The 27490-nt window shown below is 41.9% G+C and overlaps 1 protein-coding gene across 1 annotated transcript in view; it reads left to right on the top strand.

The window, feature by feature from the left end:
• Positions 1 to 27490, top strand: part of LOC120942863 (transducin-like enhancer protein 4) — a 151986-nt gene that overhangs the window by 86506 nt on the left and 37990 nt on the right. The window contains 5 exon segments of the mRNA XM_040355791.1: positions 14493 to 14612; positions 18749 to 18802; positions 18941 to 19093; positions 21190 to 21319; positions 23106 to 23296. Coding sequence (XP_040211725.1) covers positions 14493 to 14612; positions 18749 to 18802; positions 18941 to 19093; positions 21190 to 21319; positions 23106 to 23296 — 648 coding nt within the window.

Genomic DNA, 27490 nt, shown 5'->3' with positions numbered 1-27490 from the left:
AAAATACCATGCCTAGAGCTCTAGGTAAAATAAGCATCCAATGTATTTACTAATAATTATTTTGTTTGTTACTGAAGGTTTTTATGTTTTGTCAAGTGAGCCGTATTAAAATATTAGGTTGTGATGTCATTCAGGAGTACGTCGGCAGTAGTGAAGTTATTGTTGAACGCTAGAACTGGCGTCGCGGCAGAAATAAAAAGGCTTTAAGTGAACCAAGAAAGGGCGATTATATGCATCATTTTAAATATCAGGTTGTACATTTCATTAAGGGAAATGTTCTCTAATTAACTTAACTAGAATAAAGACTGGCTTTCCTGGGCAAAAAATAGTATAGGCAGTTGTCAAAGTAATGAGTGACTAAGGATTAAATGAAATTGTATACCCTGAAATAGAATAGCCATTTGAATTAGAAGTCATTTACTGGAACATAATTTAATTTGCATTAAGGAAACTGTTTTTGTACAATAAACTCAGAAAGCCTTAGCTGTTGGGAAACAAAAAAGGAGGGGGGTGGGGAGAGAGCTTTTATTTGTGGATGAAAAAGTGCCTAGCATTTGCTAATTGTCTCCAGCAATTAAAACATGACTTTTCGTTATGAAGTCAAGGAAAGGGCACATCTTTCACTGAGCATTAAAGGCTAAGCCCTTATATGTGTATGCACATATAAATGAATATTATACAAAGGTAAAAAGGTATTAAAGGTACATCCACTTAAACCTATACATAAGTTTTGAGTGTCTGCCAGTGGTTTTAATCACTTATGTATCTAGATTATTCATAAGGATGGTGCAAGCGGCGAAAGACAGAGTAGTCTCTATAGCAACCCGGATAGAAATTGACTGGTGGTTGCTTTTAGTAAAGTGACTATATTGGTTGCTGTGGGTTATTGCACGCTGCTCCTTGTGCTGTTTGCTTAAAGTGACATTGAACAATAGCCTTATTTTCCGAAACGGTTTCATACACATCATTACTAAATGACCCTGTAGTCTTTTTTGACGTTGTTTCTTGTGTTTTTCTGCCTCCTTTTTAACATCCTTTTAACTTCTCCTTTTCCCCTCAATTATTTTTGTTTGGAACGAGCAGTGAGTGATAGTTGGGGCCATGCATATTACCCATCCCATAGTCCACAGTCCCTATCTTTAGGAGCGAGCAAAAGGGTGACTTCATTTGTAGGGACTATGAAGAATGAACATAGCCTCCAACAGGAAGTCAGATCACAGCAGCGAACTAAAAGGAATTTGGAAGCTTAGAAGCAACTTTTGAGTTGATGCACTTTTGTGTTTACCAGATTTAGTGGACAACGACCCCAAACATACAGCCAACGTCATTAAGAACAATCTTCAGTGTAAAGAACAAGGGGCCCTGCAAGTGATGGTTTGGCCCCACACTGAGCCCTGATTTCAACCCTTAGTCTAGGATTACATGGAGAGACAGAAGGAATTGAGGCAGTTGGTTCTCCAAGATGTTTGGAACAACCTACCTGCCAAGTTCCTTCAAAACCTGTGTGAAAGTGTACCTCCAAAAATGTAAGCATTAATGCTGAATGGAAGGCAAAAATTGATTTGTTTAAATTTGTATTCTGTTCTTTTAAATTCCATTTTGTTAATTGTTAAAAATAATCTAACACTATTTCTGAAAGCATTTTTAAAGGATAACAAAACCTTTTGTTTTTCAAAAAGTGTCCCTCAGCAGCGCTCCTGGCTCCTCCTCTACTTGAGTGCCCTCATTGGTAAAGCGCTCTCCCTCGCCACTACATCGCTTTAACTGACAATTGCGCTGTAATGCAACGTTTTACCAAAACAAAATTGATGTCCCTTTTTCCCCACAAATAGAGCTTTCTTTTGGTCATATTTGTTTACCACCGTGATCGCGCCGCACGCTCCTGCAGTACCACATGCACAGGCCGACGTACAGTTATGATGGTTTGCGCAGCCGAGCAGCCTGCCTGCAGAATATATACAGAAGGCGGTTGGCAAGTGGTTAATGAGTGAAATAAGTATTTGCCCCCTTTGCAAAACACGACTTGGTGCCAAAACCCTTGTTGGCAATCAGAGGTCAGATGTTTCTTGTAGTTGGCCACCAGGTTTGCACACATTTCGGGAGGGATTTCATTCCACTCCTCTTTGCAGATTCGCCACAAATCATTAAGGTTTTGAGCCTGATGTTTGCTAACTCGAACCTTCATCTCCCTCCACATTTTCTAGGGGATTAAGGTCTGGAGACTGGCTAGGCCACTCCAGGACTTTAATGTGCTTCTCCTTGAGCCACTTTGTTGCCTTGGCTGTGTGTTTTGGGTCATTGTCATGATGGAATTCCCATCCACGACCCATTTTCAAGGCCCTGGCTGAGGGAAGGAGGTTCTCACCCAAGATTTGACGGTACATGGCCACGTCCATCGTCCCTTTTGATGCAGTGAAGTTGTCCTGTCCCATCAGCAGAAAAACACCCCTAAAGCATAATGTTTCCATGTTTGATGGTGGGGATGTTCTCCTTTTAAATCATTCAGATGTTCGTTGGCAAACTTCAGACGGGCCTGTACATGTACTTTCTCGAGCAAGGGGACCTTTCAGGCACTTCAGGATTTCAGTCCCTCACGGCATAGTGTAACCAATTGTTTTTTTTGGTCACTATGGTCCCAACTGCTTTGAGATCATTGACAAGATTCTCCTGTGTAGTTATTGGCTGATTCCTTACCATTCTCATGATCATTGGAACTCCACGAGGTGAGATCTTGCATGGAGCCCCAGACCGAGGGATATTGACAGTTATATTGTGTTTCTTCCATTTGCATATAATTGCACCAACTGTTGTCACCCTCTCACCAAGCTGCTTGGCGATTTGGTCTTGTAGCTTATTTCAGCCTTGTGTAGGAATACAATCTTGTCCCTGACATTCTTGAACAGCTCTTTGGTATTGGCCATGGTGGGGATATCGGAATCTGCTTCTGTGGACAGGTGTCTTTTATACAGGCAACAAGCTAATATTAGGTGTACTCCCCTTTAAGAGGGTGCTCCTAATCTTGCTAATGGGGGATCAAATTTTTTTCCCCCACTCATTAAAATGCAAAGCAACATTTTTTGCAATGCGTTTTTCTGGATATTTTGTTCTGTGTCTCATTGGTGAAATAAACCTACTAAATTATAGACTAATAATTTCTTTGTCAGTGGGCAGATGTATAAAATCGGCAGGGGATCAAATACTTTTTTCTCCATCCATACATACATCCATACATACATTTTGTGCGTGTGTGCTTATTACCATGGCTTTCTAGTGATTCTGCATAGTTGCAAAAAAACAATTTAACAATTTATCAGCGATAATGGATATCTTTAAGATATCTTAATGAACATAAGTCACATGTGCCTCTCCTAGCATTGTGTAAATGCTGTACAATGGTGTAAAGTTGCCAAGGAATGTGAATATTGCCTTGATTCTATTTACAGTGTACATTAGGCAGGTGCTGTTTGCACTTACATGCATGCCTCGCTTTATAAGTAGGTCTGGATTACGTGGTCTCTTTCACCATATGTGCTGCAGTTGTTGGTGTGACACCATATAGCTCATTTGTTGTTGTACAGAACCCAAGATAATAGCAGCAAAGCTGCTTCTTTAATTTCACTAAAATACTTGCGCATATATCATTATAGCCAGAACAAAGCTCTTGACAGAATGGCTCATAGGAGCAGTGTCAGTTTAGTGTGTTGCCACAGGGGAACTGAGTGTGTCCTGACATGTCTGGATAACATGGAAGAGCGGCTCATTGTAATGTGATAGGCTTAGCTTTGTTCGTGTTTTTGAGTGTCCTTTTGACACTGCTAATGAGTGAGAATATAAAACGATACCATATTGACAAGCTTGGTCTACTCTCCGAGTAAATTGCAAAAGTTATTTGAGACGGTTGGATAATTCCTCCCCCAGTGTTTAATTGCTAGTATGAAAATGTGTATTCATTTTGTAGGCTGCTCTGGGTCTGAGGCATAGATTGCACACACTAGACTTGCAATGTGCCCATCCTCCCAGCTAACGCGTCTGTTGACTAAGTGGATGTTCCTGAATTACAGCCCTTCAGTCTCAGATTGCCACCCACATCTCTTATTGAAAGGGTGAAGGTTTTAGGGAGTGTAACAAGCTGCCAGTTATAGAGTGATGCAATCTCTCATGTACATTGTATAGATTGGAAACGGCTGCCTAGGAATAATCAAGCAATTAATGTATTGTGTAACAGCCTGCAGTGGGATTGCTTTACTTTTTTTTTCTCCCCCTGCAGACACAGAAGTTGTCAGACATAAATACTAAGTCGTTTTTCACCACAGCATGTCATAAAAATTGTTCCCTTTAATGTAAGCCAAAATAAATGTTAAAAGTTTGCAATTTGCATACTTAGCAGGCAGGCACCGACTGTAGAGACTGTGTGTATATTATCATTCATCTACCTTATCTCCCACAGTCAGGAACTAAAGGGCCCGGTTGAACTATAACAATACAAATGTAAAATGAACCTTAAAGTGTAGGTTCACTTTCACAAAAAGGCTGCTGAACGCACATCATACACCCTCGCCAGTCCCAAACGACAACTCCCTGTCCCCTACTGCACATACCTCTGAACAATTTATCTTACCTTGCCAAAAGGGGAAGTTCCTGCTTGTTTGGGGGTGGGGGCCCTAACAATTGGCACTAGGGAGGGGGGCATCCAAGCGCAAGTTCGACCCCTCTTCTTTGGGGAGGGGGGGTGGCTTTGATCCAAACGCAAGTTTGGCCCGCCTTTCCTTCCCATCTTGTTTTCTAGTGAGGTCCCAGAAGAATGTGGGACCATTCATATTTGCTGGAATTTAGATTAAGCTCAGGTAAGTATTATGGGGGGGGGGGGGGGGGGGGGGTTTATTTTTTTAATTTTTTACCCAACTACATAAAAAAAACTTCTGCCTTTACAACCACTTTGAGCACTGAGCATTTAGTACTACTTTTAGGGCCCATTTAATTAAATGGTTAGTGGATCTTCACCTGGAAGGCAACAAAGTAATAATAAATGGACACTTGCCTGTCCATTAATCCTGTGCTATCCTCACCCAGGCCAGTTCTTTTCCGTTTTTTGGGTCTCTGGTGCCGGCATGTTAACTGGAAAGCTGGCTGTGATTTAACATCTGGCTTCCCACTGCGCACAAGCGAGCCACGCTTTGTGAATGGTCCCGCAGCCTTCTGGGACCTATGACATTGCCAAAAAGCTGCGAGCAAAGAGGAGGGCCCAAATATCTGCTTAAATTGCCTAGGTGGACATAGGTATCAGAACTAGGTACCCGATTTCCCCCCCCTTTAAAAAAATTATAATGTGCCAAATAATGTGGTTGGGGGAAGGGGTGAATATAAAGTAGAACTTCTCTTTTATGGTTCCACTTTGTTTTCTAGTAGTAGAGTTTTTTTTTTTTTTTTCTATGGATGTTTTAGGCTGCAAAGGCTTCATATTTGAACTGAACGTCTGAGGCCTCGTACACACGACAGAGTTTCTCGGCAGAATTCAGCGAGAAACTCGGTCAGAGCCGGATTCTGCCGAGAAACTCTGTCGTCTGTACACTTTCGGCCCGATGGAGCCGCCGAGGAACTCGTCGAGAAAATAGAGAACATGTTCTCTATTTTCTCGTTGTTCTATGGGAGAACTCGGCCCGCCGAGCTCCTCGGCGGCTTCAGGGCTGAACTCGCCGAGGAACTCGATGTGTTTGGCACGTCGAGTTCCTCGGCCGTATGTACGAGGCCTGATGGTTTTACAGGCTTTAAGCATTTCTACACTACAGGTGTTTTTACGTGCATCGAAGGCTTGATCTTTTTTTATCTCCTTTTCATGACTAAAAACTGTTGTAGAAATGAAGGTCTAGAAGCAGTTCTTTGTACAGTATGTTCATCCAATTCCTTGAGTCTCACTACATTATATTGCTTTCTTTCATCTTCAGGGAGAGCTCTGTATGTTTATCACCAACCTTGGGTAACCATCTCTAGTGCAATGGATTACTCTTAGATCCCTTACACCTTTCACACTGATGTTTTTCAGGCGCTAAAGGGCTAAAAATAGCACCTGAAAAACACCTCCCCTGCAGCCCCAATGTAAAAGCCTGCATGCTTTCACACTGGAGCGTTGTGCTTGCAGGACGTTGGAAAAGGTCCTGCAAGCAACATCTTTGGAGCGGTGTATACAACGCTCCATCACCGCCCCTGCCTATTGAAATTAATGGACACTGCTGCCAAAGCGCTTCGGCAGCAGCACTTTTCAGGCACATTTAAAGGAGTTCTCTGACCTAAAACTTTTAACCTCCGCTGTGCCCGGGCTGTAAAAAAATAGAAAATAAACTTTCACTTACCTGCCTACGATCCCCCGTTGTTCCGATATCGCCGTCCCGTTCTCCGGTCCCGGGCCCCTTCCGCTTCCTGTGTGTCGGTGACTCATAGTGCGCTCAGCCTATCAGTGGCCGCAGCAATGTCCCGTCGCGGCCACTGATAGGCTGAGCGCACTGAGTCACCGACACACAGGAAGCGGAAGAGACCGGGACCGGAGAACGGGACGGCGATATCGGAACAACGGGGGATCGTAGGCAGGTAAGTGAAAGTTTATTTTCTATTTTTTTACAGCCCGGGCACAGCGGGGGTTAAAAGTTTTAGGTCAGAGAACTCCTTTAACCCTATCTTCGACCGCTAGCGGCTGAAAAGTGTTACTAAAATGAAATGGGTTTTAGTGTTTTTTATTTTTTTTATTAATGTGTTTTGCTGTTAATTACGTCTCGATGGATGCGACCCATGTCTGTGTTTGTATTCTATGCAGTTCTTTTCTTCATTTTGTATTACAATTTCTAAAGACTTATTTTTTATAAGTACATTGGTTAAATGTACTTATTCAGCCTGATCTCTTTACATTAAACTTAATAGCCCTCTTAATGTGGAAGTGCAGCTTGCATTGAAATTTCAAGTATTGATATTGCTGTCCCGCTGGCTCAGGCAAAATGTAATAATCTGTTCTCCCGGGCTTTTCCAGCATGAGGGCTGTGTTAACCATGTAATGGCCTAGTGCTTTAAGATCTTGTCACTTAATTGAATTAAAACTTGCAGTCCTAATTTATGGAAAATTAATTTTCCATTCCTTTATAGAGGAAGTGGTTCTAAGCTTAGCCTGTCTATAAATAGTTATAAAAACTGTCCACCTTCTAAACCAAGCCCCAGATGTCGCCATGGTATCAGCTCCCAACTTTGTGTGTGTGTGTTTTTTTTTCTTTCCTTAATACGCAAATTCCAAAAAGTCACAATTCACTTGAAGTTCTGGACGTCACTAGCTAAACCTGTACAATCTAAAGAATAGAGTGGTCACCATCATATGTGAGGGTCAGTGGTCAGTAAGTGCAGCAGTATTTATCTTCAGCCTGCTTGTAGTGGAGCTGAATTTTGGACTGGTGCACAAGAAAGACACTTTAAAAGTTGCAGGTAGAGGTAGACCGATGTATCGTTCGATATTTGGCCATTTTGGAAAAATCGGCATTGGTTGATTTTATTATCCAAATTGAGCCGATATTGAACACTGGCCGCACCTCTGTCAACAGAGGGGAGGTTCCTCCTACCTTCTCCACACTCTGTGTTGCCAGAGCAGTGCCGTGGTGTGTGAAACTGTATAGAGAGAGGAGCTGTCAAATTTGAGGTTGGATGTTGGGGGTGGGCGGAACCCAGCTATCCAACACTGACCAATGGCATGGGATCTGGGTGGGTTGCTATGTGTATGGGACCCCACACATAACCACTTAAGGACCGCCTAACTCTGATATACGGCAGGAGAATGGCACGGCTTGGCACAGGCACGTATCTGTACGTCGCCTTTAAGAGCCCAGCCGTGGGTCACACGTGCGACTCGGTCCGAAGTTACGGGACCCGCGGACCCGATCGCGTTCGGTCACAGGAGCTGAAGAACAGGAGAGGTGTGTGTGTAAACACACCTTCCCTGTTCTTCTGTGTGGCAGTGACACTGATCGTCTGTTCTCTGATATAGGGAACAACGATCAGTGACGTCACACCTACAGCCACGCCCCCTACAGTAGGAATCACTCCCTTAGGGCACACATAACCCCTTAGCGCCACCTAGTGGTTAACCCCTTCACTGCCATTGTAATTTTCACAGAAATCGGTGCATTTTTATAGCACTTTTCGCTGTGAAAATGACAATGGTCCCAAAAATGTCAAGTGTCCGCCATAATGTTGCAGTCACGAAAAAAATCGTTGATCGCCACCATTAGTAGTAAAAAAAATAAAATAATAAATGCCATAAAACTATCCCCTATTTTGTAAACGCTATAACTTTTGTGCAAACCAATCATCGCTTATTGCGATTTTTTTTCTTTTTACACATTTCTTTAGTGAACATACGTCAGACATCTGAACTTTTAGATTGTGGTTATTCTCATCACATATTGGCATCAATAGAACTTTCACACAATACAGGGTTAGTTGGCATAGCACCATGAAATATCTTAGGAGCCAGGCTTAATTAACACAATAGACAATAGAATGCAATCACAGCAAGCTTTCCTCACTACAGCCAGGTAGCTGGAGGCGATTAACATCTGAACCGTAACAGACTTAATTAGCACCTCAACAGTCTGTTCCACATTGAAGGAGACACTCCCCTATTGACCTGTTGTGGTCAGAATTAACTTGTAATATTTCAAGATATCCTGCAATACATGAATTATCATTACTGTCCCATCTCATGTAATTCATGATATCATTTCTCAGTCATCCTATGCCCCTATTGGACATAGGAAGACCCTAGACCCAAGAGTCATTAGTGAAGCTGGCACAGGAGTACCCCGCATCCTTCAAAAGTCTCTGGGTATCACGGGCCATTCCTTTACACCGGCTTTAAAACTACAAATTACGCTTTAAGATTAAAAAAGTGTGTGTATTTGAAGTGCATGCTTAATTTAAGTATGCACTTACTGGTAAACTTTTAATGCTATACATTTTAGTACTGAGCAAGCATTCAGAAAGTATATAAAAAATATACCAGAGCTATACCCTCAAACATTTGATAAATACCCCTACTTCCATTACTCCTTTTTCCCCCAATATATTCCACCTCTGTGTAACAATTGTTTTTACCAGATGTACATGACCTGTTTTATTTCTAAATGGAGGTAAAAAAATTGCTACAAATAAGTGGCCCTGAACACAGCCAGGTTCTCTTCCCAATCTCATCTTATAGTGTAATATGTTTAAAATGCACACTTTTATTGAAATATCAAATGTGCTCTCCATTAAAATCATTTGGGCAGCACTTTTTAACCAGCTGTCACCTCCGTACATGGGGAAAACCTTGATACTCTTGATACTCCCAGGTTCACCCTAATGTTCGACCATCTACCCTCAACGCATTTCATCACAAGGACTTTCTAAGAAAGGCAGCTTTGAATGTGGCTAAGTGACCTAGGAAAGATCCTTTCCGATTGATAGCTATGAATTAAATTGGTTTTATTGAATACGGTTGATGGCCCTTGAAGGCAAAATAGAGCAACTTGGTAACCTATCAAATATTCTTTTATTTGTCGAATTACAATACATTTTAATTTCCTGAATGAGCTAATTTGTCCTGTGTTTTTAATCGATACGTAATTCACAGGAAATATTGAAGATTAAATATTTTGGATATGTTGTACCAACATCTTTGTTTTCTTCTATTTCAAGTTGTTAAGCTACCTTTTCAACAATATAGCATTTCTTATCGCCTACTGTCATATTAACCTGTGTGATATGAAGTGTTTTGTTTATAAACTTGGCAGCTTGGTGCTATATTGAGCACCATTTTGTGTGTCTTTCTGTTCTCCTGGAACTGTGCTTTATTCCCTGTTAACTGAATCTATGGTTTTCTGCTGTTCTCTGGAGAAAAAAACATTTTTGTTAATCCAATGTGCCGTGCATACCAATTAGTCTTGAGCTATGATTATGCTGTCTGAATGGCACCAAGCATCTTCTCTTTCCCTTACCTTAGCACTCTGCCGCTTACTTAGATTTCAGAACGTCGGTTCCCAATTTCTATTTCTCCTTTTGATTCATAAGTGTCCCCAGGCTCATTCTGACATATTATTTTTCTAGCTGCTCAAATCTTTTTTTGGAACTTGTGTGGAAGCTTCATCTCAAACTCCTGACATTGAATAATAGACCTTGTTCCACTCTTCTGGCCCACAACAGCCAAGTTCAAAAGCAGAAATAACTTACCCCAGAGATGTTCTATTGTATATTAAGAGCCCCTTCTAAACCTTTGCTTCTGGTCTAAGGAGGCTAAACGCTGGTTTAGAGACCAGACAAACATTTCGGGATCTGCAGGCAATACAAAAGTGAGTAATTCTATAAATGAAAGGTTCCGATACCAGTGTCTTATAGTAGTTGCACTTTTTTTTTTTTTTAAGAAAATGTTCCATACGGAGTGGGACTTACAAGAAGAACCTTAAGAAGATATGCAGCAAAGTCTTGCTTTTGTAGTATTTGTTCAACAGTTATGTAGTGCAGTTCATCCAGTAAGAGCGTCTACGCTGTCCACTAAATACTTGTGTAGCAACCGATCTTTACCTGTAAGCATTTTTTCTCAATGTGCAGGCATATTGGTACAATCGAAGAAATGGTACACATTAGTCTTCACACCACCTTGCTATTCCAAGACCAGTTCAATCCTCATACTGACCTGTTTCACCAAAGCAGTGCTTAATAATGTAGAACTATGGACAAAACTTTTTTTCCTTTTGAATAGAGTAAGTGTGGGGGGGGGGGGGGGTGGTTTTAACCTTTGTAAGGTTTATTTTGCCATCTTTGTCCCATTGGGAAGATTTACCTTCATGTGCTGTCCAATAGTCTAACACAAGAAGTGAGAGAAAATCTCTTTGCTTTTCTGCGAAAAACACAAAACGTAGGCTTTTCTTTTACTTTCACTGATGATGGTAAACAGGACAAAGAGAGGTTGGATCTCCCTAACTGGGACACAGACAGCGAAAAAAACTGACAGATTTCCGAATCCATCTCCACTCTATTCAAAATTTTATATTTTTGCCTTTTAGTTTTAAAGCTGAACTCCAGGGTTCTGCTCTTCTTTTTATGTTTTTCAGATCACCCCCCCAGCCACTATGAAAAAAACAGATGCAGTTTAAATCGATATGTCTTGCTATATTTGTAATCTTTGATTTTTGGGACCCGTTGGTGTCATGCTGGAGATGAACATTACTGCTTCCATGCTGTGAGAGAAGGACTTTCTGCATTGCCAAATCCTTTTAGCTCTAAAGAATTACATGCCTCATGATGGCATAGAAAAAGCAGGAAGTGGTGGGAGGGTTTGTTGGCAGAGCTTGGGCTATGCCGGGTGTGGTAGGGGCTGAGCTGACAGCAGAGATTAATTCTGAGCTGGGGATGGAACTGGAGTTGAGAGAAGAGTAGCGCTGGGGTTGAGGTGAGAGCAGAGCTGGCTTCTGATGCTCATCGGTGGGCAATACAGTCTGGGATTCTTAGACTCCAAGAACTATCCACTACACTCTCACAGAATGGGGAAGTTGTCTGTTGGGATTGAGGGCACTGAAACCACCGAGAGGGGGTAGGCAGCATTGAAGTATAGACACTCTACAGAGAAATTTTACCATTCAACCTAGATATTTTTGTGCAGGAATTCTCCTCCTTTTTTCTTTCTTTGACCTTTTGGCCCATACTAGACTAGTGGGCAAATTAATTTCTGTAAATCTGGCTTTTGCGTCTCCAGAGCACAGCTTTCTGCAAGGAAAGCGACAGTGGAATTGGTACCTAGAGCAACCATTTTGGCTTTTATTTGTACAGCTAAAACTTGTATATAACTCCCGGATCATAGCCATTTCCTGAAGTGGCTTGTGAGATTTGTGTGTTTTCTCCAATGTTCTGGTATTCCATTGCTTGTTTATATGAGTTATGGTGGTACCATTTTATCAACCTTGACTTCTAAAGTCTGCATTGGATAAGTAGTGTGTCTCCTTTTTTTTTTTTTTTTAACTACATGCTCTACTATACTTAGAGTGCTGCATATATTGTTTAACAAATTGGAAGTGGTCATTTTCAGCATGTTATTTTATCATGGTAAATGGAGCATAGAGACTTCTGTCTAACATGTCAGTTTCACAGTCTCTCCAGTGGAACAATTTGACATCTCTTTCAGTCCATTATGAATAATGTTCCCTGCTGAATTATGTCACCAATACTTCACTTCATTAGACTTTAGAATTCTTTTATCAGTTCTGCAGCTTGTAGAGCAAAAGTGACAGATCAAAACTGTTAGTTTTTTTTTTTTTTTTATATAGGTTTACAACCACTTTAAAAGAGGACAGTTAAAGACGAAGTTCACCCTTGGGTAAAGTGAATTTATTTTACACAGCAGCCCGCAAAGCATTGCACCCACAATAGATTGTGGTTGCAATGTGAATTTTCCTTCAGCCATTGTTTACAGCACTCTGCCCGTACCTCTGTACAAGCAGACAGTTACTGAGCTGCAGAAAGTATCAGGACTACACAGGGCGCTGATCAGTGCAGGACTTTGTTTTGCTTGGTCTTCATTGAGGGGTTCTTTTGTGGTATAAGCCAAGTAAGCGATTATAACTGCGGGAAAAGCAATTTGTAGCATGCAGGACATAACAAAATATGCATACAGTATAAACATGCTAAAGCTATCTATCCTTCCTAACAAATAAGCATGGACTATGTATGTGATGGGCAGAAGTATACTAGTCAACTACTTAAATTGGTTTTCCTGGCAATGGAATCTTTTCATGGCTCCTTGCTCAGTCCAGCACAAAACATCTGTTTTCCTATGTTGCATCTTTGTTCCTCAAGCACATGGCTTGTGCAAGGTCCTATTCCCCTCCCACTATTTCCTGCTACATCATATCCTGTAGCCTCACTTCCTGTGCTAAGCTTGTAAACCAGTCCAACTGGTTTATTTGCATATCAACGAGGGGAGCCTCATCTTCCAAACACATGTAGCTAAAATCTAAGCTATAAAAAAATCACCAAAAATAGCCATAGCAACACAGACTTGTAGTTTATGCGTGCACATATCGCCATGAATTAAATGAAGCGGCTGTGTAGATGAAGGCATGTGCAACCACGCAGGTCTTTAAACACATTAGCAGCTGTAGGGGGAAGAACCCCTGCTTGGGAGGAAGGGACTCTTGGGACCAGGTTGTGGAGATGAAGGTGAACCTAGCCATTAAGTTGTGGCTCAATGGCCTATTATCGTCCCTACTCCGACCACAAGTGTAAATGAGCCCTTAGAGGCATGAGCTGAACTGTGCCATCGCCTGGTTTGTACTGGCTTTTCTGTATATTTTTTTTTTTTTTTTTTGTGTAAACGTTAAACATTAATTCTGCTTGTAATAACAAGGACCTTTAAAATGATCACACCTTATTTTATTGTACTTTATTGTCCTCTAAAATATGTAATTGTTCTATTGTTCTTGTATGATGTTGTGCTTTGTAAACACAGCAACTGTCAATAGATTTTACAGTGTAATTTTGGCAGCGCAAGTCAAATTATTGAGCAGTGAATGCAGAATTGTAAACCTGACTTCAGATGTCTTTCATGGGTTTGTGTGCATTCATGAATGAGCAGTTTAAGGTATTAACAAAAAATGCCATTTTATTTTTGGTTAGAGTGGAGAGGGATTTGTACATCCTAGGTTTCTATTGCTGTTTGTTTCCCCGCTAGGGAGATTACCCTTTGCCTTGTTTAATGTTTACCATTTTCACCGATTTTTTTTTTAGTAAAAGTAAAAAAAAAAATCCCACATTTTGGGCAGTCCCCAGAACGGTAATGAAAGGAAACAGGGACACTAGCTCGCTTGACCCTGGTGACAGCCAGGGATTCCCTTTTTTTGTAGGAATTCTCTCTACTTCCTTTTTTGGCTTTGGGACATGAATGAAATGTAATCTCCCCAGTGGGTCACACGTATCAAAAAAAAATCTAGGGGGTTATAACACTCCCTTGCTTTATCAAAAATGGGAAAAGAAACATTTTGCCCTTTTAATTCTACTTCTACTTTTACTTTTCTTTTTTTGTCCTTTAAAGTACAACTATAGGTAATGTGTGTGTGTGTGTGTGTGTGTGTGTGTGTGTGGTTTTTTTTTTTTTTACCATCTGTGGCATATTGCAGAGATTTCCCTTCACTTCCTGTCCCTTAGCCAAAACAGGAAGTAAAAGGGAATCCCTGCAAATAAAGGAACCAGAGCTAATGTCTACACTGGAAGATTTCCCCCCTATTACTGTTTTGGGGACAACCCAAAATTTTGGATTTACTTTCACGTTCAATGATGGTAAACAGGACAAATAGACAAGGTGACGGGGGCACAGATGGGGATAAAAACAAATGGGTGTTCTAATCCATATTCACTCTGTCCAAGGCAACAAAAGTTTTTTTTGCGTCTTTTTAGTTATACTTCAATATTAAATTTGGGCACACTTTACCTTCCAGAGCTCCTCTGTGTCACCGTCTGCAAGTTTCAGAGCAGCAGAGAAGCACAGAAATTCTGCAGACTATTCTTCAGAAAGCAAAAAGCAGAAGACTGAAGAAAAAGAAATAGCCGCCCGTTACGTAAGTACATGAAGATATCTGATGCCGTATTCATGGCAACAGAAGTACAAAGTAAAGTAACCTCACACCTATTACAGTAATCCTGTGTTATATTTGTGTATTTGTTTCCTTTGTGTACTATATTTAAGGATCCTGGTTGAACGTGACTGGTGACCATACATCTTATCGCCGAGAAGCAAATATGCTTTAAGGATCATAAAGGAGCATAAATATTTCCTAAGGGTGTATTTGGTTAGACTAGATGTAGTCAGGTGTTTGTTTAGTGAGATGTTAGTAAAGTTCATGTGGGTTATCTATTTACTTTGTCATTAATATGTTGTGTGGAACATTTGTTACCTTGAACACTTTTTTTTTTAAACTGCAAGATTTTTGGCAGTTGAGCTGCAAAAATATCCTGTTTTAGTAACAGATTTGAATTTTATAATAGATTTGAATTTATATAATGAAACAAATGCAAGTGTTCATTTTAGGTCACTCTGCACTTTATCAACATGAATGCATATGTTGCTTCATGCACCAAAAAGTGTTACGGTAAACCTTTCCTAGACCTGGGTAAGGGTTGATGCACTTGAAGAAAAAAAAGGTCATTTATATACCTAGCATAAATCTCTGTGCGATTTCTGTGCCTGGGATGCCACACATGCCATGTACAGCCTGCCATACAAGTGGCTGTATGCAGCCGTACTCTTGTAAACGCCCATGCTTTATTGCAATGGCATTTTCCTGTGCATGCAGAGTGCTAGATATTTACCGTTTACACGAGTAAGACCACAGTTTTATTTATTTTAGGTACTTCTAGATCGCCATCAATGTACGCAGCTTCAATCTACATACATTAATTATATTTTTTTTGTGTGCTATTGCCTTGTGTATATAGATAAAAAATACTCATGTTCAACTCTTTGTTTATATGGCAATTAAACAGTTTTATAATTTCTCCTATCGTGTGTCTTGTGCCTCACTCAAAGTCCCAAGAACCCCTCGTCTTGTTCCAGCTTCAATCTAAGGTCCCTAACTCACATTCATACATACACATACTGGGGCCATTTTTCACTTATATGGCAGGCTGCATGAGGCACGTGTGGCTCTCCGGGCATTAAAAAAGCATCTGGAAATTTACTGTAGGTTTAAAAAATCCCTATTTTAGTCCATGTGCACGAACCCCAATTTAGATTAGAGCATATGATATCACAAAATTCATAATGTAAAAAAGGTTGGTTCTTAAAGCACAAATAAATGCTGCTATTTGCAATAAATACTGTAAAATGTTGATCCAATGGAGTATCCAATTGGCCTTTGGGGATCAGAAAGATTAAAAAAAAAATTCCCTTTTGGACCAAATTGGGACACATTTGTTTTTGGTCTTCCCCTGAGTTAACTGCAGGTTTAGGGTTCTGAGGATGCAATATTTTTCCCTTTTTTTTTTTTAATCCAATAATGTATATATCCAGGAATGTAGACAGCTGAAGTTCTATACTTGTCCAGCAAATATGTGTGAGAGGACCCCTTTTCCAACATACAAGCCCATAATGCCCATAAAGTTGTGTCAATAAGCAGTAGGCACAGATGGTAGAGTTGGGACCAAAGAAAAATGGGATTTGCAATTCACTTCATATGTCTTTTATCTGCTATATTTTAACATGAAGATAACTTCTGCCAATACGTTTTTCTGTCATGTGTTCAGATTGCATTGCCCAAGTTTATAGGAGGTTTAATTAAACTCTTGGGATAATAAGTCTGTAGCCACAGGTGCTGGAAGCGCTTCCAAGTCTTCTGCCTATGTATTTTAGGCCCTGTGCTCCGGCAGTATGTAATTATACTTCACTGTTCGAATGTAAGCAGTGCTTCAAATGTAGAAAGTCTGTTCTAGCTGTGAGCAGTCCAGTTTTCCAAATACCAGCAAAGCATGCTTAAACTGTTGTGACACCCAGTGGATGTGCAGCAATGTTCATGCTTACATATGCCTCTAAAGGGTAACTCCTCTTTCGTGTGGGGGGGGGGGGGAATGGCAACTTAAAATTGGCGTATACAATTACGACAAGTCATATTGTAACTGAAGGTTATTAAAAAATACCTTTTTTTTCTTTTTAATCTGCAGCACTGTAGTTTTCTGTAAAATGCAATATGGCTACCTTGGAGGTGTTCTGTACACAAAATGAGTACAGAATGCCCCCCAGATATGTCCTATCCTGCGTGGTTGACTCACTGATTTTCCCAGAAGTCTGCACGAAGATGCAAGTAACATTTTTGGCACCGCCTGCAACAAAAACGTATTTTTTGCTGCGCTACTACCGAAGAAAAATTCCATCAAAAGGGATGCAGACCCTCCAATTTTATCATTAACCAGTTAAGTCCCGGACCAATATGCAGCCTAAAGACCCAAGGTGTTTTTACAGTTCGGGACTGCATCGCTTTAACAGACAATTGCGCGGTCGTGCGACGTGGCTCCCAAACAAAATTGGCGTCCTTTTTCCCCCCACAAATAGAGCTTTCTTTTGGTGGTATTTGATCACATCTGCATTTTTTATTTTTTGCGCTATAAACAAAAATAGAGCGACAATTTTGAAAAAAATGCAATATTTTTTACTTTTTGCTGTAATAAATATCCCCCAAAACATATATAAAATCATTTTTTTTCCTCAGTTTAGGCCGATACGTATTCTTCTACCTATTTTTAGTAAAAAAAATCGCAATAAGCGTTTATCGATTGGTTTGCGCAAAATTTATAGCGTTTACAAAATAGGGGATAGTTTTATTGCATTTTTATTAATTTTTTTTTTTTTACTACTAATGGCGGCGATCAGCAATTTTTTTCGTGACTGCGACATTATGGCGGACACTTCGGACAATTTTGACACATTTTTGGGACCATTGTCATTTTCACAGCAAAAAATGCATTTAAATTGCATTCTTTATTGTGAAAATGACAGTTGCAGTTTGGGAGTTAACCACAGGTGGCGCTGTAGGAGTTAGGGTGCACCTAGTATGTGTTTACAACTGTAGGGGGGTGTGGCTGTAGGAATGACGTCATCGATCGTGTCTTCCCTATAAAGGGAATGACGCGATCGATGCGCCGACACAGTGAAGCACGGGGAAGCCGTGTTTACACACGGCTCTCCCCGTTCTTCAGCTCCGGGGAGCGATCGCGACGGAGCGGCTATAAACAAATAGCCGCGCCGTGGTCCCGGATCGCTCCCCGAGCGGACCCGACCTCCGCATGTAGCGGGGGGGGGTCCCGATCGGACCCCCCCACCCGCTAATAGGCAAGGACGTACATGTACGCCCATGTGCCTGTACGTGCCATATTGTGGGCGTATATGTACATGCGGGGGTCGGGAACTGGTTAAACCCTTTCAGGTGCAGCAGCTGATCATTGTAAAACCACTCCCATACAGACTCGCTTAGCACATGGACACAAACGGCTAAATCCCTGCAATGTACATGGATCACCCAGAGGGGAATGGGTGTTTTTTTATTTATTTTTTCTTTGAGTTGTTACTCTTAAGTTTTGGCAAGCCAATAAGCAGTCAAATGTATTCCTAGAGATTTGAGACTAACAAATACAGCCCCAATTGTCATTAGAGCTTAAAATCTTCACTTTAGTAGTGTGCAGCATATTGATATCTACAGACAGCTTGTGCTTTTGTACAACCGACACTCAGCACTGTTTTGAAACCAGTGCTTCTTTTGCCATATGGATAACTTTGCCATATGGAGAACTATGCAGATAAATGATGACTTTGCACACATTTCCATTGTCTTCTCTCACAGTGAATAAAACGAGCCACTATAATCCCAGCCTAGTTATTGATCACCTTGGACAGTGAGTGATGGTGCTTTATCCAAATGCCATTTTGACATTCGGCTCCGGTTTCTTTCTATTTGGCAAATAAACCTGCAGGGCTTCAGAGCACTTTGCAGTACTAAAATGGGATTAAAAATGACAATCCACAAAGACCTAAAAATAACCCTGGTCAGATAAAATAGTTGGTATGCATTGAGAGACTGATTTTTGGTTACATTTTTCCATAGAGAGTTGGTAGTGTGTAAAGTTACTAAATGATTGCATAAACTTTGACTAGCCTCCCCTTTTGTAACAGTGCAGTGTTACATGAAGTGCTTTCTTCCCTATGCAGGACAGTGATGGTGAAAAGAGTGATGACAACCTGGTGGTGGATGTTTCCAATGAGGTGTGTATTCTCCAATTTTGTTGCCGTATATTTCAGAGTTTGTTTATAGTCGTTCTTGCGTATAGAGCCTTACACAGACCTTGAACTCTTTTACAGAGCAGTGTACTTAAAAGCATATATATTTTTTTTATATTAAAGGACCCCTCTTCTCCCAGAGGGAGCCCAGCACATTCTCCCAGGGAAAATGGTTTGGACAAGGCTCGACTTTTAAAGAAAGACCCTCCAATAAGTCCAGCATCCATTGCATCCTCGAGCAGTACTCCCTCATCAAAGTCCAAAGAACACAGCCTGGTAAGACCAGAGAAATTTTATTTATAAAGGATAAGTTCACCTTTTGGGAATATGTTGCGTGTGAAACGTGTAATTCATGGAATATCATGTACTAGCTTTCATGTTTTGTAAAGCAGCTCCGCCTACATGGCCACACCATTCATTCAGAGTTCTATGAATGATCTACAAGTACCGACAGCCTTTGCAGATGTCGGCTTGTAGTTTTCAATTAACTACCATGGCACTGTTGAGCACTGTGGTAGTTCCTTGAGTCTTCCTGTCTGTCTGAAACTGCCTTGGTCTTACAGGGCAGACGGCTCACACAGACAAATGCTGTGCACTCTGCAGTGTTACCTCAAGCAGTCTTACCACCTTTCCCAAGATGGCTCAATGAGTTGCAGCACACTTCCCCCTGTGTTTATAGAGATGGGAATGTGTTCTGTAGTTCAAAAATACTTCTCTCCTAGGGTGACAACACTGCTTCCTCCATGGATACGGTCCAGTGAGTGAGTATTGTCACCATAAGGCCGAATGTGTTTTACTGGTAGGATCAGTAAGTGAAAATGGAAACCTAGCCAGAACAACAAAAGGAAAAACTAATGCAGCCAGTCACTTCATCTGCGGACTGGTAAGCTGCAATATATTACATTTTGTTTAGAAACGCTTTAAGGAGTGAAAAAGTGGTTTTATTTGTAAAGTGGGTAATTTATTGTACGATTTGCAACTATTGCCGGTTTTTACAGTGTTGCATATTTTCATTTAAAGCGGTTGTATACCCAGCCCAAAAAAAACAACCTGTAAAGCAAAGGCATAATGAGCTAATATGCACCGCATACTAGTTAAAAGGGAAGTATGTTTTTTTTTTTTGGCTAGTTATACTTGCCTCAGTGGATGCAGCCTCAGACTGATGCTGCATCTGTCCCCCGGCATCTCTGCACTGAGAACAGAGCCACCGAACACATCGATGGCTCGGTTCTCACTCCTCCCCGAGCAGAGCGATGCTGACTGTCAGTCAACATTGCTTCTGCTCTACTTCTCAGCGCTCATTGGAGCGATGAGCCGGGGAGGGGTGGGAAGTGGCCGTCCCAGCGGCTTGCCATCAATCGAGGCAGCTGGCGGATCCCGACCTGGAAGTCATGATGCGCTGCCCCGACTGAAGGCAGTGACGTCAGCGGAGAGCGCATCTTCAGACCGCTCTCTGCTGAAAATGGGTCGCAGTAGTGCAAAACGAATTGCACTCCTGTGACCCAGAGGAGAAGCCCAGCCTAAAAAGTTCAGGCTGCACTTCTCCTTTTAATTATGAAATGCTTACCTTTAGAACAAAGCACCAGCATCGCCTCCCGGTCATCACTGAGGGAGCTCACATGTTCCCTCTGCATTATTTCCGGGTTCGCGGCTGGAGCCTTTCTGGCAAGGAGCTCTCATTTTCCAGCAGCATCCGCTGGACCTTCAGAGCACATGTGCTGCCGACGTCATCGGCTGCATGCAAGGTGAATATCCCCTAAACCGTACAGGTTTAGGAGATATTCATTTGACTTGCAGGTAAAGCTTACTATTGGATTACCTGTAGGTAAAAATGTGAAAGTGGGATGTACAACCGCTTTAATAATAATGTTGTAATTGGGTACATGAAATATTTTATATTTTCTTTGTATAAATGGAATATTGAAATCTGGTATATATGTTCTTAAACATTGTAGTTAGCTGTTTCACTGCACAGCCTATTCCTTAAAGGCGTGTTTCCATTCATGCTGCTCTGGTTACACAGGTCTGCTGTACACTCCTATGTTATGAATAGGTACTTGAAAGATATGACTGTGAAAGCACATATGTTATGACTCTTCCATTAGGGATGTTGACTTTAGCAGGGTGAGTATTTGAGGTTTGCTGTAGAGTAAACCATAGAGTCAATAAGTTGTTTACTTTTGGGAGGATTCAAGTCATTTAGCGTGTTGTATCCTTTTGTTCAGCTAGAGATTCATTTTGCTAGTGCCTGTGTGGAGCTGATGTAACTCTTATGTTTTTATTATGCAAAGACAAGCATGTTTGCAGACAGGAATTTGGATTGATTGATCTCTTTTGTCTTTTTATTTCCCCTTTTATTCACCTCCTGGAAGAATGAGAAATCCACAACTCCTGTTTCTAAATCTAACACGCCTACTCCGCGAAGTGATGCGCCCACACCTGGCAGCAATTCGTCTGGACTGCGGCCTGTTCCTGGCAAGCCACCAGGTGTCGATCAATTAAGTAAGATGCATCCCATTTAACTAGGCAACATTTTCTTTACTGTGTTGATGTTAAATTGATGTCACAGAAGTATAACTTACAAATAAAATTGTCTCCAAAATATGGGATTCCTAGAATGCCTAAAATCTACCCTAATATAGATGATTATCGGATTGTTTTATAGTATGTACTCTTGGCACAGTAAAAGGTGTGCATGCAAAGCTTTAGCTGAATGGTTTTCTAACTGTAGGAGGATTTTTTTTTTTTTTTTCACAAGGTTCTAAAAGTTTGTATGCATGACCAATCTGGGACGTATACCTCCTAGATTGGCATATTTCTGTGGTGGATATAACCAGGTATTTCTGATCAGTGACGGACAGGAAGCCGGTACAAATCAAGGGCATTCTGCCACTGTTTCCATGCAATTGCACAAGGAGTAATTACTTGAAGTTAAGGATGGATGTCCGCTCCTGAACGCTAGGTATCTGTGTCCAGGGGCACACTTCTATCCTAACCATAGGCAGCCACTCCATATGCGATAACAGGTAAACAACTGCGGACAGTATAGGCTTCCTGTCCATGGTCAAGTGTTGACACCTGGCCATACCTGCTGCAGGAGTAGCCTGGGTGGTGAACAGCCCTACAGAACTGTACATGAGCCCCAACTGAAGGTCCAACTTAAATTTTACAAATTTTTCATATATATTTAAATATACAAGACTCTGTTCTGCCAACAGTGGAGCACCATTTCTCCTACTGACACCAACAATTGGCCACTATTCCTCCCAGTGATACTGAAGATGGGGCAATTTTCTTTATATTTACACCCACTGATGCCAGGAAATTTTCCACTCCTGATGGCCGCAGTCTGGCCCCCTAAAGCCTGAGGATCAATAAACTGGCCCTGTTGCAAGGAATTTAAAGAGGCTACCATTTGTTTTTTCTTCTTTCTTCCTCCTCGTCGCCTGTTGACTGACTAATCCAGTGGATTCAGTATTTCAGTCTACTGATCCAGAACAAGTACACAAATCTGACCTTTTTCCTATCTGCTTGGTTTGTTTACGACTCAAAAATTAAAGAAGCTGTAGATGACCAGCATTTTCAAAAGGAGGTCAGCAATCTTCTAGATTGTAAGCTCCAACGAGCAGGGCCCCTGATTCCTCCTGTACTGTCTGTCCTCATGTTTGTAAAGTGCAGACTGTTGGCGCGCATAAATCCTGTATAATTATTGCAGCCAATATATTTCTCCCTTGTAGATTTCATTGAATTTTGCTTGCAGAATCTCAGTTCCATATGCTTTGTAACCAACAAGCCCTTTACGTCTCGTGGGAAGGGTATACAAGCAATGAGTATTCCTGCTGGCGTCCCTGGCCCCCACCACTCCTCCTCCTGCACAGCCTGTAATGTAAAATAAAATAGATGGGCTTGTCGGGACCTTTTTAAAATAGTCGCAAAAGGATGGTGTAGCTGGCATCTCAGTTGCAAAGTAATGGGGCCAGAAACCTGTGGAGCTTTGGAAAGCTGGTGTGACTTTTATTCCATCTTTACTTGCATGACTGACATGTCGATTTTGAGAGCAATACGTCTTTAAAATCAAATTAATAATATGATAATGGTAAAAAGTTAAAAAAATAAATATTATGATAATGGTAAAAAAAAGTGTAATGAAGTCTAGAAATAAGCATGTATTTTTTTTCTAAAGATGTCTGTTCAGGGTTTAAGAAACATAATCTGAATACAAATATATGTTCTGTTTATTGGTAATTCACTGTTTAATGTACTCCATATTTTTTTTGTTTTAATGCAGCTGGCCTTAGGACACCCATGGCAGTCCCATGTCCTTATCCAACACCATTTGGAATAGTGCCACATGCTGGTATGAATGGGGAGCTGACAAGTCCAGGAGCAGCTTATGCCAGTCTTCACAACATCTCTCCACAGATGAGTGCCGCAGCTGCAGCAGCCGCTGCAGCCGCAGCTTATGGACGATCCCCAGTGGTAAGAGCCTCTTATGATCATATTATCTGTGCTGGTTCTTAGGGCCGGTTCACACTGCTGCAATGCGAGAACCCGTGCGAATCAAGTTCAGGTTCCCGCAACGCATACTACTCGCAGGCAGTTCACACTACCCTATGCGAACCACTGCGGGTGTCCATATAAACTTATTGTGCGAACTGTCAATTCGGACAGGAATCTGATTGCATAGGTGTGAACGCCCTTGCGATCCCTGCTATTTTGAATGGCACCAAATCGTGGCGCGATTTTGTTGTGATTGTTGCCTGAATTATAATATAAAAAACGTGCAAGCAGAATTCTAGGTTGCTCGACGCCCAAAGTACAAAAACTTATTTTGGGCGTCCTGCAATTCTATTTGCACGTTTGTACTGTGATTCGAGGGTCAATCGTGCCAAAATCCCACCACATTGTTGGTGCCGTTCAAAATAGCGGGGATCACAAGGGCATCTCTCATTTTTCGCCATTTCCAAAGCGCAGACATAATCTTGCCAATTCTGCCTGCAAAACAGAGAGAGAAGGTGTGAATGCAGTCTTAAGGACAATTTATCTTAAAGGGGTTGTAAAGGTAAAAAAAAAAGCTTCTTTTACCTTAGTGCAGTCCTCCTTCACTTACCTCATGCTTCGATTTTGCTTTTAAATGTCCTTATTTCTTCTGAGAAATCCTCACTTTCTGTTCTTCTGTCTGTAACTACACACAGTAATGCAACACTTTCTTCATGGTGTGGAGAAAGCCTCTTGAGGGGAGAGGGGGCGAGCAGGAGTTAGTGGGCATCCTGACAGGATGCCCACTAACTAGTGTTGTAAGTAACGGCGTTTAAATAAACGTTGTTACCTAACGCAGCCCCTTTTGAGGGTAACAAGTAATCTACCTGATTACTCTTCCCCTCTCTGCAACGCCATTCCCATTACTTGGGCGGCGTTACCGAAATTACATCTACCGCCTCTAGATGGCACATTACTAGACAAGTGACTGCCGGGACACGCTCTCTCCTCTCCTGATTGGCGGAGCGCTTCATCTTCTCTTCTCTTCCCTGGCCAGCAGCCGCCTCTGGCTCTGATTGGCTGAAAGTGTTTTTTCTGCGCCGCCAAGCTTCTTCTGGTTCTCCACCTGTTTCTGCGGATGGTGCTGGGCTCTTCCAGGGATTTACAGGTGATGTGTGCGGGGACTGGGGGCTAAGGACTGCCGGGGGACGGGTCACCTGTGTCGGGGTGGGACTCGGGAGGGGACGCCCCACTGCTCATCATTGTCTGCCCTCCAGCTCCAAACACGCTGACAGCGGATGGGACATAGGCTGCAGATTTCTTCCCGGGAATCCCCTTCTCCTGTATGGAGGAAATACCTAATTGGTATCACAGCAGCCCCAGCCACTCACTCTCCCTCACTCCTCCCTGCAGCACCCACCTCTTCCTTCCACAGCATGGAGGGTGTCTGCTTTCATATACACCCCCCTGCCTGCCACAAGTTTCATCACCTGAACTATCCCCACTTCCCCGGCCCCGCAGTGTGAAGGAGAGAGCTCCATACTGAGAGATGTGTGCTCTGAGGGGAGAGAGCTCCATTCTGTGTGTTCATACACACCACTAGTGTGAGGAGAGGAGGGCAGGGCTCTGACTTCACACCACAGGACAGTCTCGGCTTCTCCCACACACCACAGTAAAGGGTTAAAGCACCACTCTTGTCAGAAAATGGGACCTTCAGTCTTTTTTTTTTTTTATATTTTATTGAAATATAACAACTGACATGTATGTACATAAAAAAAAAATAGGTACCGGATTCTTAAATATAATGTAACATATCAAATGCAAGTAACAATAAGGAGTTGGGACCTTCAGTTTTAAAAGTAGCCAAGCATCACACCGCCCTCCTACACCACACACAACATTGTAGAATGCACACCTGCTGCTGTGAATGGTCTCCTAAAGTGGTATTAATGGCATTAAAAAGGCCCCCACTGCAAGCCAACTCCATAATGTTCTAGTATGCACCAGGTACTAGCACATTACGGTAGACTTATTTAGCCCAAACTCTCAGTCTGAGGGTCTGATAGAACGTAATTGCATTGTAGAATATAAAAAAAAAAAGTCAGTTACTTTGCTGAGTAATTACTTTTTCAATGTAGTAACCAACGCAATTACTTTTTCGGAGAAGTAATTTGTAACTGTAACTAATTTACTTTTTTAAAGCAAGATGAGCAACACTGCCACTAACACACAGCTCCTTTCTCTATCTGCAAAGTAGAGTGTCCTGATCCTCCTGCTCGCCCCCTCCCCCCTCAAGAGACTTTCTCCACACCAGGAAAAAAGTGTCGCATTACTGTGTGTAGTTAGACAGAAGAATGGGAAGTGAGATTTCTCAGAAGAAATAAGGAAATTTTTTTACCTTTACAACACCTTTAATGTAACATTCTTGCTTGATAATTTTAAAAATCCACAGTAAAGCGAGCACAGATGAAATCTGTGTGAAATGTTGCGCTTATACAGTATCTCACAAAAGTGAGTACACCCCTCCACATTTTTGTAAATATTTTATATCTTTTCATGTGACAACACTGAAGAAATTACACTTTGCTACAATGTAAAGTAGTGAGTGTACAGCTTGTATAATGGTGTAAATTTGCTGATCCCTCAAAATAACTCAACAGCCATTAATGTCTAAACCGCTAGCAACAAAAGTGAGTACACCCTTAAGTGAAAATGTCCAAATTGTTTCCAATTAGCCATTTTCCCTCCCCGCTGTAGTGTGACTCATTAGTGTTACAAGATCTCAGGTGTGAATGGGGTGCAGGTGTGTTAAATTGGTGTTATCGCTCTCACTCTCTCATACTGGTCATTGGAAGTCCAACATGACACCTCATGGAAAAGAACTCTGAGCATCTGAAAAAAAGAATTGTTGCTCTACATAAAGATGGCCTAGGCCAGGGATATGCAATTAGCGGACCTCCAGATGTTGCAAAACTACAATTCCCATCATGCCTCTGCCTTTGGGTGTCATGCTTATGGCTGTCAGAGTCTTGCTATGCCTCATGGGACTTGTAGTTCTGCAACAGCTGGAGGTCCGCTAATTGCATATCCCTGGCCTAGGCTATAAGAAGACCATAGAGGGGTTTAACAGGACATGTTCCACTCAGAACAGGCCTCGCCATGGTTAACCAAAGAAGTTAAGTGCACGTCCTCGGGGGGGCCTATCCATAGGTTGTCTTTGGGGAAATTTACGTACAAGTGCTGTCAGCATTGCTGCAGAGGTTGAAGGGGTGGTGGGGTCAGCCTGTCAGTGCTCAGACCATACTCTGCATCAAATTGGTCTGAATGGCTGTCGTCCAATAAAAAACACTTTTCTAAAGATGATGCACAAGAGAGCCCGCAACAAGTTTGCTGAAGGCAAGCAGATTAAGGACAGGAATTACTGGAACCATGTACTGTGGTGTGAGGAGACCAAGATAAACTTATTTGCTTTCAGATGGTGTCAAGCATGTGTCGCGGCAACCAGGTGAGGAGTCGAAAGACAAGTGTGTCTTGCCTACAGTCAAGCATGGTGGTGGGAGTGTCCTGGTCTGGGGCTGCATGAGTGCTGCCAGCACTGGGGAGCTACAGTTTATTGAGGGAACCACGAATGCCAACATGTACTGTGACATACTGAAGCAGAGCATGACCCCCTTTCCCTTTTTGGAGACTGGGTCGCAGGGCAGTATTTCAACATAATGACCACAACACACCTCCAAGATGACCACTCCCTTGCTAAAGAAGCTGAGGGTAAAGGTGATGGACCCGCCAAGCATGTCTCCCAACCTAAACCCTATTGAGCATCTGTGGGGCAAATGGAAGGTGGAGTGCAAGGTCTCTAACAACCACCAGCTCCGTGATGTCGTCATGGAGGAGTGGAAGAGGACTCCAGTGGCAAAAGCTCTGGTGAACTCCATTCCCAAGAGGGTTAAGGTAGTGCGGAAAAAAATTATGGTTTCCACACACATTGCCACTTTGGGCAGAATTTGGACATTTTTACTTGGGTGTATACTCTTGTTGCCAGCAGTTTAAACATTAAAGTGGATAAGTAGGGTGATGGCCGACTAAATCGCAGGCCGTACAGAGGAAACCTTTTTTTTTGACAATCGAATAAAGTAGGCATTACCTACTTAAAGACAAACCACTACTTGCCATCACTTATCAGTAAACATACTT

The sequence above is a fragment of the Rana temporaria genome, chromosome 1, assembly GCF_905171775.1.
Source record: "Rana temporaria chromosome 1, aRanTem1.1, whole genome shotgun sequence".
NCBI lineage: Eukaryota > Metazoa > Chordata > Amphibia > Anura > Ranidae > Rana > Rana temporaria.
This window is presented reverse-complemented; position numbering and strand designations above follow the sequence as displayed.